At 62.2% G+C, this 14,298-nt stretch overlaps 1 protein-coding gene across 1 annotated transcript in view; it reads right to left on the minus strand.

Annotated features, from left to right (window-relative positions):
- The window catches only part of INTS3 (integrator complex subunit 3), a 34,763-nt gene continuing 20,465 nt past the window's right edge, over nt 1-14,298 (minus strand). Inside the window, exons 14-32 of the mRNA XM_025212642.1 lie at nt 13,512-13,603; nt 12,959-13,065; nt 12,303-12,422; nt 11,047-11,176; nt 10,176-10,230; nt 9,383-9,486; nt 8,894-8,938; nt 8,253-8,372; nt 7,910-8,063; nt 6,442-6,510; nt 5,223-5,298; nt 3,746-3,859; nt 3,585-3,633; nt 3,331-3,453; nt 2,943-3,110; nt 1,795-1,895; nt 1,206-1,278; nt 686-842; nt 1-422 (exon numbers count right to left, since the gene is read on the minus strand). Of these exons, the coding sequence (XP_025068427.1) occupies nt 192-422; nt 686-842; nt 1,206-1,278; nt 1,795-1,895; nt 2,943-3,110; nt 3,331-3,453; nt 3,585-3,633; nt 3,746-3,859; nt 5,223-5,298; nt 6,442-6,510; nt 7,910-8,063; nt 8,253-8,372; nt 8,894-8,938; nt 9,383-9,486; nt 10,176-10,230; nt 11,047-11,176; nt 12,303-12,422; nt 12,959-13,065; nt 13,512-13,603 (2,088 nt within the window). The 3' untranslated portion in view covers nt 1-191. The remainder of the gene's footprint in view (nt 423-685; nt 843-1,205; nt 1,279-1,794; nt 1,896-2,942; nt 3,111-3,330; nt 3,454-3,584; nt 3,634-3,745; nt 3,860-5,222; nt 5,299-6,441; nt 6,511-7,909; nt 8,064-8,252; nt 8,373-8,893; nt 8,939-9,382; nt 9,487-10,175; nt 10,231-11,046; nt 11,177-12,302; nt 12,423-12,958; nt 13,066-13,511; nt 13,604-14,298) is intronic.

The following is a 14,298-nucleotide window of genomic DNA, read 5'->3' on the forward strand; positions in this document are numbered from 1 at the left end:
GGCGGTTCTCAGCATTTATTTACAGTCTTCGTATGAAAATAGGGGGCATCTGATAGGGCCGGGGCCCCTGCCCATGCCTGCCGCGGCTGCGGGGCCCGGCAGGGCCCCTGGGGCTGGAGCTGGAGGCAGATGGGGAACGGCCCCGTGCCCGGAGAGCGGCAGTGGTGCCAGCCCCTACCCCAGCTCCGCAGTTAAAAAGGGTTAAAAGTGGCAGCGGGCGGGTGCCCTCCCAGCGCAGCATGGAGTGGCGCGGAGACACGAGCTGCCAGTGCTGCCTTCCAGGCCGTGGCTTGGGCCGCTCCAGGCCCTTGGCGGGCTGCTGCCAGCACAGGGCCGTGGGAGCCTGAGTCACTGCCCGAGCCAACGGCCGACGAGCCTTTCCGTTTCCGTTTGGTAGGTTTGGGCTTGGTGTCCTCTTCCTCCTGCCACGGGGAGTGGGAGGGCATCAGCGTAGGGCCAACCAGGCCGTCCCGCCAGCCCATGTGCTCAGAGCCAAGCAAGGCAGCCCCCTCCCTCACCACTTGGGTGGCCAGGGACCCCCACGGGGTGTACCCCAGCCCTGACGGCGTGGTGCAGCCCGTCTCCCTGGGCGCCATGGGGCCCAACGGTCCCAGCTGGTGGCTCCGCGCTCCCGGTGCCTGCCCCGATCGAGTGTGGGGCGGGGGCGCGAGGGGGCCGCTCTCACCGAGGCACTGCTGGAGGCCGATTCCTCCTCGTTGTTGGCGGGCTGCGCTGCATTCTTGCGGCTGCGCGGGCTGGACAGGGTGGCTTTCCGGCGGCTCTTGGGTGGTTTGCTAGAAGAGTCCTCGTATTCCTCCGCCAGGGAGAAGAGGTCACTGAACCTGTCAGGACAGAGTCTGGGTGAGCAACAGCACTAGGGGCTGAGCACCCTGCTCCCCTGGGACCCTGCTGAGTCAGTCGGCACCACACAGGGCGTCAGCAGCAGGTAAACAGAGCTGGGGGCTGGATCAGATGCGACTGAGGGGCTACTGGAGCCCCCTGCCATGGGGCAGGGAGACCCTAAACCCCCTCAGCCAAGGGTCTTCCTCAGGCTCCTGCCTGCTGCCCTCTAGTGTCACAGCATGAAGCGGCAGGAGCTGCCTGCCAGGGACTGCAGCCACCTGTGCACAGTCCCCAGCCTCCTCCTACGCCGAGGGCAGGGGGCCAAGGCAGAAACCCGTTGGTAGGCAGCGCAGTGCACTCACTTCATCTTGTGGGCCTCATCACAGCTGGCCTGGACATGCTGCAGCGCCTGCAGGATAGGCGTCTGGCTGAAAACTGCCGGGAGCAGAGATGCTGGTCAGAGCCTGGCACCCGCCAGCGCTGCTCAAGCCGCCCCGAGCCACCCCTACATGCTGGGCCAGTCAGAAACTTCTCCCACCCCAGCTCTAGCACCTGCTCATTCCCTTCCCCCTGGCCTCAGCGTTCTCCTGTCTGGCAGAAGCAGGCTGCTGAGGTGCCCTGAGGACCCACAGGGGCCAAGTCCCAACACACTGGTGCTGGGGGCAGGGAGAGGAGGCACTGGGGGACAGGGAGGGGGAGCTCCAGCCTGTGGGCCCTTGGGTCTCTCTCAGCTCCGGGCTGGTGCAGTTCACCGGTGGATAGGTGGAGAGGCCCTGATCCCGAGTGCGAGGCCCAACCATCCTGGTGCTACAGCTGGGCTGAGATGCAGCCCTGGTCCCACAGACCACGCTCCAGCCTCAGTGCTCCAAGCACAGCAGCATACCCAAACCTACCCCCTCCCCAGGCATCCCCTCCCTGAGCTCGGGCTCTGCACGGGCCCCCGGTACACACAGTTCTGCTTGGTGTTGGTCAGGTTGAGCCGGAGGTTGTCCAGGTGCTCCAGGATCTGCTCCAGGGTCAGCTGGGCCAGTTTGCTGCTGGAGCTGCGCAAGCTGGGACAGAGAAGGCGCCGCATCAGTGCCCAGGGCCAGGGCCACATCCCCGCAGGGAGCCCTTCCACCAGCCCAGCAGGACTCTGGCAGCCGCATGCTCATTAGTGGGGATTAGCTTTGGACACGTGCCGGAGCGCAGAAGAGCCGGCAATGAGATGACGTAGAGGAGGAGGAGGGGGTGGCCTTGGCCCGGTGCCCAGCACAGCGGGGTCCTGGCCAGGCCCAGGCGCCGCCAGCAACGTGCCAGGGCTTGGCCAACAACCCCTCCTCGTGCCGAGAGATGGAACACAGCTCGGGGCTGCCAGGCTTCCCTTGGACGCTAGATGGCCCCTGTGCTCCAGGAAACCTAGCATGTCATGGGCTGCCTGTGTCCTGCAGAGCCATGTGGGGAAGGGGCTTACACCAGGGCTGACATAGTGGATGGGGGCACAGGCCTCAGACTGCCCAGGCCACAGGCTCCAGTGAAGCTGGGGATTTGCCTCAGTCGAGTGTCCCAGCAGCACTGGGTCCTGCTCCCATGCCTGGTGCTGGCTGGACCCCTTTCCAGGCACCCCAGGGAAGGGAGCCCTGGGGCAACGCAGCCAGGAATGGGACAAGGGTCCCCACGTGCCACCGGGGAAGGGGGTACTCTGTTTATGGCACATGCTGCCTGGGATCCATTATTTATTGCTATTTATCGGCTGCGGGAGGTAGCAGGGCTCGGGGGCAAGGCGGGTGCTGAGCCCCTGCTGAGGGCTCACCCTGGTCTGGCTGCACCTGAGGGGAGGTGATCAGCCCTTGGGCCTGGGCAGAGGGGGGTGCTGTGATCCAGGATGCTGAGGCCCCACCCCATGGATGTGGCCAAAGCACAAGGGACCCTAACGTGCCTGTGCCCCACTCAGCATCCCCTTGGCTGTGCCGGGGGGTGGGGTCTGTTCCACAGTTTTTGGCTGGTGATGGGCAGCTCCCTCCCGACACCAGCACATTCCTCTGACCCGGAGCCAGAGTGGGAGGAGAGGCTTGGGACCAGTCCACTGCCAGCTCTCCTGCCCCCCTGCCTGCCCCCACCTCTGGCGTTTGCGCGGGAGGCTGTTGTTCTTGATGAGCAGGGACTTGATGTGCTCGGCCAGCAGGTCATCGTGTTTGATGCACCAGTGCCGCAGGATGCTGGTGGTGAACTGGTCGTCAGGGTGGCAGGGCCGGCTCAGCACCATCTTCACCATCTCCTCACTGGGTCTGCAGGAGGGGCAGGGGGGTGAAGGAGAGGCTGTAGTGGGCCAGGACTGAGCCCCTGTCCCCCATCCTGCCCATGAGGCTGCCTAGAGACCCCAGGCCCAGGGGTCTGCACTGCCCTTGGCCCCACCCAGGCCTGCGCACACGAAGCCATCCAGCCACGCAGCCTTGGCCCCAGGGGAGGGCGTGGGAATGGTGGAGCTGCACAGAGTCCAATCCCGACCTGCCAGCACCCACACGCCCAGCCGTGACCACACAGCCTGGGACGTTTGCCTTGTGCCGACTGGCAGGCCCAGTGCAGGCGGCACCTTGTTTGCTGATGGCATCTACGTGGAGTTGTGTGCTGCTGGGACACAAATGGCACCAGCCATGTCACCGCTCAAAGCCCGATTAACAAGCTGGAGGAGCGGTGGTCATGGTGGCTCAGCTGCCAGAGCCCCCCAGATCCCCCCACCCTGCGTGGTCCCGGGCACCTACTTCTCTCGCCTCAGTTGCAGCAGCAAACAAGACAGCGCCTCAGGGTGCTCTGCAAAGGAAAGCGGGGTCACCAGTTGATCCCCACCCAGTCCCCATCCGGCCTGCTCCCGCATGGAGGCTTGCCCACACCCAGGCCAGAGGCTGCCCCTGAGATGGCTCACCTTTGTACTTAAGGTGCTGCAGGATAGGGATGATGGTCTCCAGGGGGATGCTGTGTGCCAGGAAGAGCTGCCAGGTGCAGTACTGCTCAAACGTCTCCCAGTCCAGGCTCTGAACTAGAGGGGAGCAAAGGGCCCATCAGGGGTGCCTGACCTTGCCAGGCTGGGGGGGAAATGCCAGGTACTTCCTTCTATTAGCCCTGCCTAGAAGCTGGGCAGATGATGGGCCAGTGGGGGTGGGGGGGGGAAGAGTTGGGCAAGCTACTGATCTGCCCGCTCCTACCCTGCAGGCCCCAGGTCTCCCCCATGCTCCCCACTTCTACCCCACAGGGTCCTGCCAGCCCAGCCCCAGGCCCCTGCCTCCTTCTCCTGTGCTGCTGAGGTCCCTCAATCCTGCCCACAACCCAGTCCTGGGCTTCCTGCCCATCTCCAGCTGCCAAAGAGGAAGCAAGGCCTTTGCAGGTGGCCCTAAGCCCATGCCCAGCTCCAGCCAGCTGTCTTCCTGCACCAGGCGCTGCCTCCAGCCTGGCGTGCTGCCCCAGCTCTGCCAGCAGCTGCTTATGGAGCAGAGGGGCATGGGGCCGAGCCTGGTGCCCTCTGCCGGGCCTGGCAGCTGTCCCCTACCACTTGTAGCCTCTCAGGGGCAGTGTGGGGCTGTTGGGGATGCCTGAGCAAAGTAGGGAGTGGGGACGCCTCTCCGCTGTGGTGGGCTGGTTTCTGTACAGCTGCCAGCACCGTGCCTTGGCAGAAGAGACAGGATTCTGGCAGCTGACAGGTGGCACCAGAGCCCCATTGCTGGTGTGGGTGTGGGCAGCTGCAAGGGCTCAGGGGAAGGGCATTAATGAGGTTTGTTAATCCCTGGGCTGGCATACTGCTCAGAGCTGGCTGTGTGGCGCAGCCCTACCCCCACAGCATCCGACCCAGGACTAGGAGCCACAAGCCTGTTAACCTCTCCATGCCCAGCCCCCCATGCCGTCTCAGAGGGCCAAGCCCGGCCTGGCAGTGTGCACCAACAAGCACGGACTGTGAAGCTGTACCCCCAAACCCAGGCCCTTTCTCGTGCCCGGGGAATGGTGGCCAATTCCGTACACGTGCTGCCTGCCAGCTCTACCAGGCATAGACCTTAGGAGCATGAGGCTGGTGGCTTGAGGGTTAATTGTCAGTCAAAGGCAATTAAACCTTTGTTATAGTGGGGCCAGAGCATCCTGCCTCTGCAGCAGGGAAGGGACAGTCAGCCCCAGACCAAGGTAGATGATATGAAGCCCAGCCCCCAGTGCCAGGTAGAGACCGGGGCCAGCCCCTGGGCAGTCCTTGTGGTTCCCCCAGCCTATACTAGCACCCACGTGGCTTCAGGGCACAGAAAGCCCCATTCCCATCGTGCCTTTGGGTTCAGCTGGGACCTGCAGCCTGCAGTTGGTGCCTGGGGGCTGCTGGACATGGCTGGCGCTGCCCCTCCCCTGCGGCACACGGCGTTACTTACTCAGGATGTTGAGCACCGAATCCTTCCGGAACATCACCAGGTTACCCATCATCACGTGGCACACCAGCTCCTGCAGCTGGAAGGCAGAGTGCCATGGGTGAGCAGGGGGGAGTGGCTCCATGCCCCAGGGTTCCCAGCCTGCCAGGCAAACAGCTCAGACAGAGGCCTGGCATGCCAAGTACTGCCCACCCCGTGAGCAGGGCCCCATGTAAAAGCAGGAGCCTGTGGGAAGCTGCACCTCCTCCCTCCAGCCAGCTGCAGGTGGCTTGTAAATCAGAGCAGCTGGAGCTGGGGGTGATGCAGCTGTCAGAGGCGAGCAGATACAGAGCTTAACAGCTTCACACATCAACACGAGGCCGGCAGGGATGGGAGAGCAGTGCACAGCACACGGCCTGGCCAGGGTGCCGCCCAGCCATGGAGGGAGTGACCACATGGCATCTGGATCGTGGCTGCCCATCTGGAGAGTGCAGGCTGCCAGGCCAGGCACCCAGCCGGGACCAGAGTGCTTCGGTTAGCACGGAAGTCACAAGCAAGGCACAAGCCTAGGAGCAGGGACGTCCAGCTGTGAATTAGCCCCTGCCCCGGGCTCTGGGAAGGGTGGAGTGGGGGGATGGAGGCACATGCTGCCCTGTGGCTGTTTCCAGGGGCTGGCTCAGAGTGGTGCACAAGCTGCCAGCTGGGGAGAGGCCAGACCTCCTTTGCACCCTGTGGGGAGGGGGAACCACTGGCTTCATGGCCAGAACACGGCAGGGAAAAAGATGAAGCCAGCAGGGAAGAATGAGAGGACGAGATGGACAGAGTGGATGACAGAGGGGAGAGGAAACGCTGTACCAGGAACAGCCCGAGCCTGTGCCCTGTGGGTGGTGACTGAGCGGTGTGGAGGTGAGGGGAGCCTGTCAGGGCCCCCCCTGCAACTTGGACACAACCCCGATCCCAGAAAGACACTAGGAAAGGAGAGGCCAGCTGGGAGCATGCACGCCTGGGACTGCTTCCAACCCAGGCTGGGTAAACAGGGCGAGTGAGGGGTTATCAGCCCATCGTGCCCAGACAGAGCAGAGTGTGGCGCCTGGCTCTGAGCACCTGCCACATTCCCGCTGGCTATTTTTGGGTCCTTCTGGCTGGCGTCATGGCAACTTAGCAGTGCAGCCCCTGCCAGGAGGGTCTCGCCAGGGCTCTGTGCCCTGCTCACCCTGCCGGGGAGGCCGAGCTGCCCGCTCACCTGGGCCGAGTCGATGACAGCCACAATCATGTTCAGCAGCTCCCCGCTCCGCAGGGTCTCATCTGGGAACTGGAAGAGTCCAAGCGCAGAGTGAGGCTCAGGAGGGGATGGCCAGGAGAGCGGAGCTGGCCCTGTTGGTTTGTGTCCGAGGCCACATGAGTTCTCCAACAACATCCAGCAAGATGCTGCTGCCACACTGTGTGCATGCTGTGGTCAGCTCTGCAATGGCCCTCCCTTGCAGCCTACCCAGCCCTGAGCAAACCTGCTCATTCTTCGCAAGGCTGGAGCTGGCGAAAGCATGGCTGTGGTGCTGGGAACCCTGCCCAGTGCCAAGGGGCCTCCTGCAACATGGCCCCCATTGATTCTGGTGTTGTGGACATAGCAGCAGTGGAAAGGGGGCTGTTTCACAGGGTGGAAGTCAGCTGGGCCAGGCACCCCTGGAGCCAAGCCCACACTTCCCCCATAGCTGCAAACTTGGCTGAAAGCTCCTGGGCTGCATATGGTTGCAGGAAGCTGCAGGGAACAGGACAGAGAGGTGGGGCAGGGGCATGATACACAGGCAGTGCTGGCTGAAAGCATGGCAGCCCCTAGAACCTGGCCCCCAGGCTTTGGCCTGGCCTGCCCGTGGCAGTGGGAATAGCAACACCATGCAAGGGACCCGGGCCAGAGCTGACCACTGCTCTCAGCCAGGAGCCACTGTCCGAGGCCGACCTGAAATGCTGCGTCTCCTGCTGTGCTCACTGCTGCCACAGCTGGCTGCAGGCAGCACTCATGGGATCTGTGGCTGCTCCCCTCAGCTAGTGTATGGGGAGAAGGCCAGGGGGAGCCCGCTCTGCGCTGCACAATGCCACAACCCTTGCAGGCTTTTGGAGGGCATGAAGCTGGCAGATTGGGACGGCCACTGGACTGCAGCCCACACCACCCCACCAGGGCCTGGCTGGAACGAGTCTGTGAGGGGCTGGAGGCGAGAGTTTAGCCCGTTAACATCCTGGCAAGGGAGAGGGAACAGCAGCTCCACCCAAGACCATGTTGAATCGCGGGAGCCCTAATCCCTGAGCCCTATGGTGCAGCCGTGGGCTGGGGCCGTCCCCCCTCCCCTCGGAGCATGCTCTGCGATCGGGCACCACATGGGGCCCAGCAGGCAGGCGGGCTGCTTCCAGATGGAGGCCACGAGATGTTCATTAACCCAAGGGCTCCCTTGCAGGCCCCCTCCCTTGCTGCTTTCTCTGGCCCCCGGGACACAGCAGCTAGTGAGCACAGCCCTCTCCGAGCCTTGGACAGCCAGCTTCGCACTGCACAGGGCTTTTGACTTAGGACTTAACATGTTCTCGCTTTGGCAGTAACAGAAAGGAAGTTGAGGTGGCGGCTGAGGAACGTCCCAGGGGCCAGGACTGGGGCCAGTGGGGCCTGTGCTCCCAGGCAGAGACCCCAGTCCTAGGCAACCAAATAGAGCAGGCCAGGCTCTTACCTCTGTGTATATGGAGGGGGTAAGGTAGCACAACAGCCGCACGTCATCTTCCTGGCAGGCTTTCATGTCCATCATGAGGCACGTGTGAAGGTCCCCCAGCTGCGTGGCCTGGGCAAAGGACTCGTACAGGTTCATCTTTCCAGCAGCTGCTTTGCTGCAAGGGGCAGGGGCTGGTGTGAGCGCTGGCTAACAGGCACCGTGCCAGCCAGTGCCAGGGCACCGAACACTTGCCCCAGCCCACGCTCAATGGGCGGTGTTAACACCCACATGTCCTGTTCTGACCAAGTCCCAGCTGCAGCCTGACTGCCCCCAGTGCCTGGCCCCGCTGCCCGCATAGGCCTACCTGGCTTTCAGGTAGTAGAGGAGATGGTAGCCGATCTTGGGCTGCTTCTGGTAGAGCTCGGACAGGAGATCTAGCAGTAGGGAGAAGCCGCTGTTGTCTTCCTGCATCTGGCAGAGATTCCTTGAAGGGCATTGGGGAAGGGGGAGATAGGAGAGAATGCCACCATGGATCTCAGACAGGCCAGTGCCTAGTACATGGGCTCAGACAAGTGTCCTGTGCACCCAGGAGAAAGGGGCCCAGCGGATACAAGGAACTCAGGGCATCTCTGGCTAGTCTGATGTCCCCTCCTGGAGCCCCCAGAAGCAAGCAGCCTCAGGAGCCAGGAATCCATGGGCTGGGGCTATGCAGAGTCACAGGGCAGGCGATGGGCTCCAGGTAATCCCCTGCAAGGCATTCTCAGGACCCAGCTGTCACAGAGGCTCGTGGGGACAGAGCTGAGGGCTTGGCTCTGGTGCCCCTGACCTGGGGCACCCTTGCAGGTAGCCCCTGGTGTGTGGCATGCTCAGCTGAGGCCACATGGCAGCAGAGAAAGCAGAGTGACCAGGATGGAGCTGAGGCAGCCTGCAGTGAGCATGTGGGGGCACCCAAAGCACTCCTCCCTTCCATCCCATCAGCGTGGGTCCAAGCTCTCACCCACGTACCTAAATATTAGGTAAAGCGGCTTCCCGACCGACTCCTCCAGAGACCTGCGGGGAAAGCACCAGGTCAGACAGGCCCCAGCACGTGCTGCTCATGGTCAGCAGTCCCTGGGGCCCAGCCCTGTGGAACAGACCCTCAGCATTCCCAGCAAGTGTCTGCCCCACCTCCTCCGTCCACCAAGGCTGGACACTGCCCTGGGGGCCAAAACGCAGGTGCCAAGCAGGGCACTTGGACATGGGAGCCCCCAGGAGCTCCCTAGGCAATGAGTGCCCCTGCTCTCACTTCCCACATGCTAAGAAGTGGGGGGGAATGGATGGTTTCACTGGAGGCTGCATCCTCCAGCTGCCTGCCTCAGCAGGATGTCAGTCCCTACTGCTCCGCGGCTTCCCTGGGCCAGACTACGTAAGCTTCCCACGTGCCAGGGTGCTGGAAATGGTGGAAACCCGACTCCCGGCATGGAGGAATGAGAGGGAGAGGAGAGCCCTCCTTACTCTTCTGTGATTTCCTCTGGCAAAACCTCCCCACGGAAGTGTGCCTTGAAGAGCTCCTGCAAGCAGGAGGCCAGCACTGAGAGCTGCTCCGAGTCAAAGTCCTCCTGGCGGAGAAAGAATGAGAAGGGGAAGTTGTTTTGCCACCCGACCTGGATTTGAGCGGGTTGTGCTGAGCCCAGAACATGGCACCGTATGGGTGGGACCTGGGCTCACTCTGTTCACAGGCAAGCAGAGCTGGATGGGACCCCACAAGGCCACATCTAGTCCACCCCCTGCTCAAGACAGGATCATCCTCAACTAAACCATCTCAGCCATGTGTCTATCCACCTGTTCTTGGAAACTTCCCCTACTGCTCGGGGCAGCCTGTTCCAATGCCTGACTGTCCCCAGGGGCAGGAAGTTCTACCTCGTCTCCAACCTGTTTCCCCTGTTGCAGCTTGAGGCCACGGCTCCTAGGCCTGTGCCTGACGGCTCCAGAGAAGAGCCCCTCTCTACCCCCTCGGTAATCGCCCTGTTGCTATAGCACAGTGAAGAGAGCTGCTGTCATAGCTGGTTGCCAGCGAGACAGGCACTTAGCAGACACCTGGGGCTGCAGCATTTTGGGCTCTGCCAAGCCTCTGGCTCCCAGTTCCCCCTCACCCAGTGACAGGGTTTTAATGGAGCCCGTGAATGTAGCCCTGGTTCTGGCCCAGTACAGGCTGGTCTCTGCTCAGGCCCCCTCCCAAGCAGGCTGGCACAGCCGCGCTGGGGTCCCGCGCTGGGTGGGAACATGGCTTCCGGGTCCCAGTCATTACCTCCAGGACTTGATCCACGATTTCCTGCATGACCTCACACTGGGCTTCCGTGTCGCTGGAGCACAACAACAAGAGGAAATCCAAGTTATGCAGGGAGATACTGAGCGCGGGGACAATAGCACTTTGTGCTGAGCTGGCTTGGCCTGGGAGTGCAGAGGGCTTGAGAGCTGGTGGGGGGCACGGATGAGGCAGTGCTTACGGGAAGGAGAGGCCCGAACATGCACTGGGCTGATGCAGCACCTGGTGCTCGCTGTCCCGGGCACGCACGCACAGCAAACTAATTAAGTGACTCAAGCGGGAGATGAAATGCATGGAGAGCTACATGGGCATTGATTGCTGTAGCCTGCGGTGCTATGGGGCAGGGGGAGTCCAAGGTCAAGGATAGAAGAGAAGACTATGGAGAGCTCCAGGGGCATGCGGCACCCCTTCAGCCCAAGGTGTCTAAAGCACAGGAAGGGGGACCAACCAGCTCCTCTCAGGCAGGTGCTGCCATTAGGAGAAGACCACTGGGCTGGTGTAGCCTGGTTCCCACCAGTTACTAAGGCTTGGGTGCAGCTGCAAAGGCTGGGCTGCTCCAAGGAGGGTGGGAGGAGCAGGCTGTGGGCAGGATGACACGGAGCACTGCCCCCTTGCCAGCACTTGTTTCAGGGACAGAGACCCCCAAAGGCATCCATCTGTGAGGGGCCAGGGGCAGACTGGTGGCAGGAGACAGTCTGCCTGGGCACCTCGCAGTCAGATCTGTCCATGAGCATTTCTGAGCCAGTTTCCAGTGCTGGGGATCTGGGGTGGGCAGCTGCACCCCAAGCACCTGGTGAACGAGTGGGGGGGGTGGGGGGAGAGGTGGGAGTGCGAGTCCTTCAGCAATGCCCACCTGCCCTTCTGAAGCAACACGACTTTGTCCTTCAAAGACTCGTCCAGCTGGTCCAGGAAGGGCGTGATGTCGACAGGCTCCTCGACAATGGTCTCTTTGATTGGGTGGAACCGGAACTCCCGCTTCTTCCCTGGAGAGAGGGGAACGGATGACTCGGCTGGGCAGCCTGAGTGATAGGTCTGCAAGCACCGGGTGCCCTGGGAGATGGACCCTGAGCTCTGTACAGACCCTGGACCTCCGATTGGGGAAGAGGCTTGGAGCAGAGCTGCTGGGCCAGGGACCCTCTTGTTTCAAGACTCGGGACCCCACCACCATGCCCCAGACCTTGCCTCCTCTCCCTGTTGCCATTGCTGCAGCATCCTAGAGATGGGTCCTTCAGGAGCTGTGTGCACAAGTCTGTTCAAGGTGACTGGCCCCATTCTCAAGCCTCCTGCCCTCCCAGGCATGTGGCCTTGGGGTCCTGGTCACTCCTCTGGGCCCAGCACCCGAGTCAAATGCTGCTTCTCAGGTCCCTCCCCAGCCCAGACGACCCCCAGCCAGGGCACTTGAAGCCCCCACAGCTGCTTCACAGCGTGATGCATGTCAGAAGCTGAAGGGACGGGTCACCACACTGAGGCTCCCATGGGTCTGCAGCTCCGGAAAGCAGAAATTCCAACTGCAGACAGGCCAGGTGTCTCGGGGGCTGAGACCTAGCTTCTCATAGTGCCTGACTGTGAGCTCACTGAGTGCATGAGGCCCAAATGTCATGAACATGGCCTGTGCAGAGCCCAGCCAGTCCGTACTGCTGCTGCCAGGGAACCCCCCAGCTAAACCGGGAACGTGAGCTAGGCTTGTCATCTATGGGTCCCAGGAGAGTTGGAAACCAAGGTGGACCCATGAGCCAGACTGGGGGGCAGCATGGGAATCTCCTGCAGCTGAGAAAGGGCCACCTTGGAAGTAGCTATCCAGAGAGATGTGGCCCAAGCTGCTCTCCCCATGGCAGTAGGTCCTGGGGCAACCATTGGTGGCTGCAGAGCTCTGGGCAAGTGCCATCCCCTTGCAGGACAGGGCTGCACAGGCCCCGCAGCTGCCTGGGAAGATGCAGCATTCTGGGAACTGTGCTCCCAGCGTGCTCCCTCTGCCTGGCTCTTTTGGGAGGTTTCTGAACAGAGCCTGGGGGGTCCGTGACTGCAGCTAATCCTGCTGGGTAAATTTAGTGGCACTGGGGAGCGAGCTGACACCGGCTGAGCGGGGCTGCGCTGTGCCGGCCACCTCACCTTTGCTGTTCAAGTCCTCCTCGTCATCGCTGAAGGCCGCCTCCGCGTTGTCATAGCAACTGTCATCCTTGTCAGACATGTGATTGTCCATTTCCATGGAAACCGGCTCCTCGATTTTGACTGCAAGAATCGGGCCAAGGAGTCAGCGCACGTGTGGGGTCCCCACAGCAGGGCAGATTTCCATGGGCGGCCTCTCCAGGGGAAAGGGGGAGCAGGAGACCGACTAGGGGAGGTGCCATGACAGCAAGCGATCTTGCCCAGCGTGGCTAGGGCTGCAGGGGGAGACGCCAAACTATCACCAGCCCTGGAAGTGCCCTGGAGCTCCACCAGCCCATGGCACCATGTACTCCAGGCCAGCAGCATCCTGCCACTTCTTCCCGTCGCCCGGAGCCAGACAGCTGGCAGCAGCTGAGGGGCAGGAGGGAAGCAGGTTCCTGCTAGTACCCTGACTGCTCCATAGCCAGATCTGGGCTGGACATTGAGCCTGCGACGCACAGGTGTGAAAAACACAGAGCCTCCAGCTTGGCTGAGCTCTGTGGTCTGTCCCTCAGCCGGCGTGATGCCCTCTTCCCCTGGCTCTTGGCTCGTTCAGGGAGCCAGGGGCAGCTAGCAGGAGCCATGGCCTCCAAAGCGCTGGGTGCCCTGCTGACACCCACCTTCGATGGGAGGCGAGGGTGAGCTGCAGAACTCGGGGAACTTCTCCCTCAGCATAGCCCGGAGCTCCTTGTCCAGCTTGGGGTTGTCAAACAGGGGAGCCAGGTGCCTGACGGGGATTAAGACGGGGTGAGACAAGACCATGAGCAGGTGCTTTTCCCTGTTCTGCCCACATGCCAGGCCAGATCCGCTAGTGACCCCTCCTTCCACTGAGGGCAGAGTCCCAGCACCTGTGTCCAGAGAAGCATCAGCCTTGGTGCAGAACAAAGATTGTCTGACCAAGGCCTTCCTGCTATGCCCTGAGGTCTGGTGCCTGGAGGTAGCCCCGACTTCTGGACACCCTCCTGCTTGGTTTTGTGAAGACAGAGGGCAGCCAGAAGGCTGCTGGGGGGCACTTGGGGCTGGCCTGCACCAAGAGCCCCCAAGGTAAAGAAACAGTGGGTTGCTGCCCAGAGGTGGGGGTGGGGAAGGGGCTTTGCTAGGCCCTGAGGAGCTGGAGCCTGGGCAGGGCTGTGGATGGGGGCTGGGAACATCTGGAACCCAGTGTCTGCTTACGCGAGGACGCGTTTCTCCACGATGTGTGTGAGGGAGTTGAAGACGCCTTGCCGGACATGGGCCTCCAGTGGGGGGTAGAAGTTGGGAATGATCTGCAAGGGGAGAGAGGCAGTGTTAGTGGGGGGGGGTGTAGACCGACTCCAGCGCCCCAGGCTGTGTATGAGGGCCCAGGCTGGTCCCACGCACCCGGCCCCTCCTTGTGCTGGGATGTGAGGGGCCAGGATGGCTCCCTGGGCTCCGGGGCCAAGCCAGAACCTTGGGCCTAGTTCTCTGGTCAGGAGGAGCCAGGAGCCGTTCCAATGAGCTGTTCCTGGAATCAGCACCCGGGGGAGAAACTGGGCGCGCTGCATGCTCTGCAAAGGAGTGATGCAACCCCGCTCGCCCCTGCAGAGCCCCCACCTTTCCAGAACACCCCAGCCCTCCCCGGGACTGTGCTACCAGAACCGCATGTGCCACAACTAGGTGTTCCCATGGCCAGGGGTACCACACCCCTTCCCCTATTGTGGTGGGCCCCCCAGTTCAGGAAGGGATCCCCCTGTCCAGAGGCAGAATCTAACCCTAAGCAGAGGATGTTGCAACGACATGCTGCTCGCCCAGGAGGGACACATCAAGGCCAGATGTTGCATGTCACATTGAAGGAGCCATGAGGAGGCCCCAGCCCCTTTCCCCTACTGGCATTCGCAACGCAGGGCTTATTTTTGGAGCTGGGAAGTCTCACACACATGTGCTCTCTGGAGCCGCATCCACGAATGACAGGCACTTCGGGCCCGAGGCTGGCGGCCTCTTC

Source organism: Alligator sinensis, unplaced genomic scaffold (assembly GCF_000455745.1).
Source record: "Alligator sinensis unplaced genomic scaffold, ASM45574v1 scaffold1165_1, whole genome shotgun sequence".
Lineage (NCBI taxonomy): Eukaryota > Metazoa > Chordata > Crocodylia > Alligatoridae > Alligator > Alligator sinensis.